The sequence below is a fragment of the Saprolegnia diclina genome (assembly GCF_000281045.1).
Source record: "Saprolegnia diclina VS20 unplaced genomic scaffold supercont1.120, whole genome shotgun sequence".
Lineage (NCBI taxonomy): Eukaryota > Oomycota > Saprolegniomycetes > Saprolegniales > Saprolegniaceae > Saprolegnia > Saprolegnia diclina.
Genome location: NW_008246187.1, coordinates 113956 through 115921, shown reverse-complemented (window position 1 = coordinate 115921; position 1966 = coordinate 113956). Strand labels below are relative to the sequence as shown.

General features: G+C 57.4%; 2 protein-coding genes across 2 annotated transcripts; one reads left to right on the top strand and one right to left on the bottom strand.

The window, feature by feature from the left end:
* Positions 1-111: 111 nt before the first annotated feature.
* Positions 112-892, bottom strand: SDRG_16245 (hypothetical protein). Its single transcript, XM_008622445.1, has one exon. It carries the CDS (start codon positions 868-870, stop codon positions 142-144), a length of 729 nt encoding a protein of 242 aa, XP_008620667.1. The 5' UTR covers positions 871-892; the 3' UTR covers positions 112-141.
* A 143-nt stretch (positions 893-1035) lies between these two features.
* SDRG_16244 (hypothetical protein) lies at positions 1036-1485 on the top strand (the record flags this gene model as incomplete). The annotated part of the gene is made up of 1 exon (XM_008622444.1): positions 1036-1485. One exon carries the CDS (start codon positions 1036-1038, stop codon positions 1438-1440), a length of 405 nt encoding a protein of 134 aa, XP_008620666.1. The 3' UTR covers positions 1441-1485.
* Between the last annotated feature and the right edge of the window lie 481 nt (positions 1486-1966).

Here is a 1966-nt window from a genome sequence, read left to right as displayed (position 1 = left end):
CCGGGCCGTCGCTGCGCAGGCGGCGGCGGGGTGGCGCATCTTGCTCTTCTGTCGTCGCCCGGGAACGGCTGCGAGGGAGACCCCTGACGACAAGCTTCTAAATTGGACAAATATATCCAGTGGAAGGATTGTCATTTTGCATTATACCACAGGGCGTCTCGCGCGGACTACGTGGTCAAGGGCATGTGCGTAGCAAAAGTGGTCGGTCAATGCACAGAGCGTAGCGTCCGAGTAGCCACTCCAGCCATACTCGAATCGGAGCTCGCTGTCGCGCATCACTTGCGTCTCGTAGCGCAGGATTCCTGCGTAGGACGATGACGGATCTGCGTCGATGAGCCACATGCGCACGGGCTTGAGCGCATGACCATCGACGTGCAGCGTCGCGTGGCGCGGGTGTTGCAGGTCGCCTTCCGTTTGATCGCCGGTCACGTGAAAATGTACTTCGACAGCGTCGTGGCGCAGCGTGAGGCCAAGAACGTTGCACTGGTAGCTGTCGTTGTAGACGCTCCAGATGCGGTCGCCATAGTGCACGTAGCGGGCAACATACGTGGCAGCAAAGGCTGCCAACACGTCGCTCGGAACGCCGTCATCACGCGGGTCCAGCGCAAAGTCGTACTCGGCGCGGAGCAAAAGAACGAGCGGGTGCGCTACGATGTCGCGGTACGGCGAAGCGAACGCGTCGTGGCGCGTGTCGGCCAGGCGGCCACCATACCGTGATAGGAAGCGCCGCCAGATCGCGTCGCTTGCGTCTGCCAAGGACGCGCGCATGTCCTTGCACACGAGGCCCATGCGCAACACTTCGCAAGGCGTGAGGTACCCGTCGACGGCCATCGGCGCCACGATCGCCGTCAGCGCGTCCGTTGCCGCCATGCTCACTGTCGCTGGATTGACTGAGAAATGGATGTGTCGGGTTGCGGAGACTTGTACGATATGCGGATCCGGATATCATGGGTCACCACCACTCTTGCCGGAATGTTGGTGATTGGCCATTTCATTTCCTGCAGTCAGTAAGTCAATTGCTTGGCGCGTTGCACCATGAACACCCTCACGTACCTCAAGCAGATTGAGGATGCGACCCACCCCGAGGCGACAATGACCGAAACCTTCGTGTCGGTGGCGTCCACGGGCGCCTTGTACCGCGTGTACGTCTTCTTGACGGCGGATGCGAGCAAGTTTAGCTACAGCTGCGCGGGCCTGTACCTCCAGAACCGGTTGCGCGCGCAGGACAAGTCGATCATTGTGTCGTTCAACATGCAGTGCGACCGCGAAGACAAGATTGGCAAGACATTGGTCGTCGCACTCAAGCAAGTGACGGACAAGTTCACGTTCAGCGCGCGGACGTTGGCGTCCGCTTGGACCGCAGTCCTCACGACGGACTATGATCCCACGAAACGTTCGACCGCAGACAAGACGTCTGATGTGTTGGACCCGAACCCCTAGCCGCAGCCGATCCCTTATGAACGAACATATAAAAGGAAAAAATCGAATGCAAGTTCGGTGCGATGTACAGGGAAAACAGCTTAGTTTGGATGAACTTGGCCACCACGATCGATGAGACTGCAAGCTGCTTGAAGTCATTCCTTGGTCACAGTGCAGACCAAGGCTATGTATGGTGCTCGGCTAGAGCGTTGATAATATCAACGCTCTAGCCGAGCACCATAGCGCATATCAACTTGATATGCGCTAGGTTGCCCTGCCACGAGGGTGTAACCGGAATGCCGGTTGTGCTTGCCGGTTACCGGATGTATATCCGGTTGCTCTGAGATGCCCATATCAAGGGTATAATATACCCTTGATATGGGTTTGTATGGGTGTGTCACGCCCATACAAACCTGCGGCGGATGATGCGGGAGGAGCCATCGTATCCGAACTGTCCGGATGATGATTTTTTGTTAAAATTTGATTAAAATGCGCTCCGCGGCCGCTGAGCGGCGCTTGGGTCTCTGTGCATGTAGCGCTCAAAGCA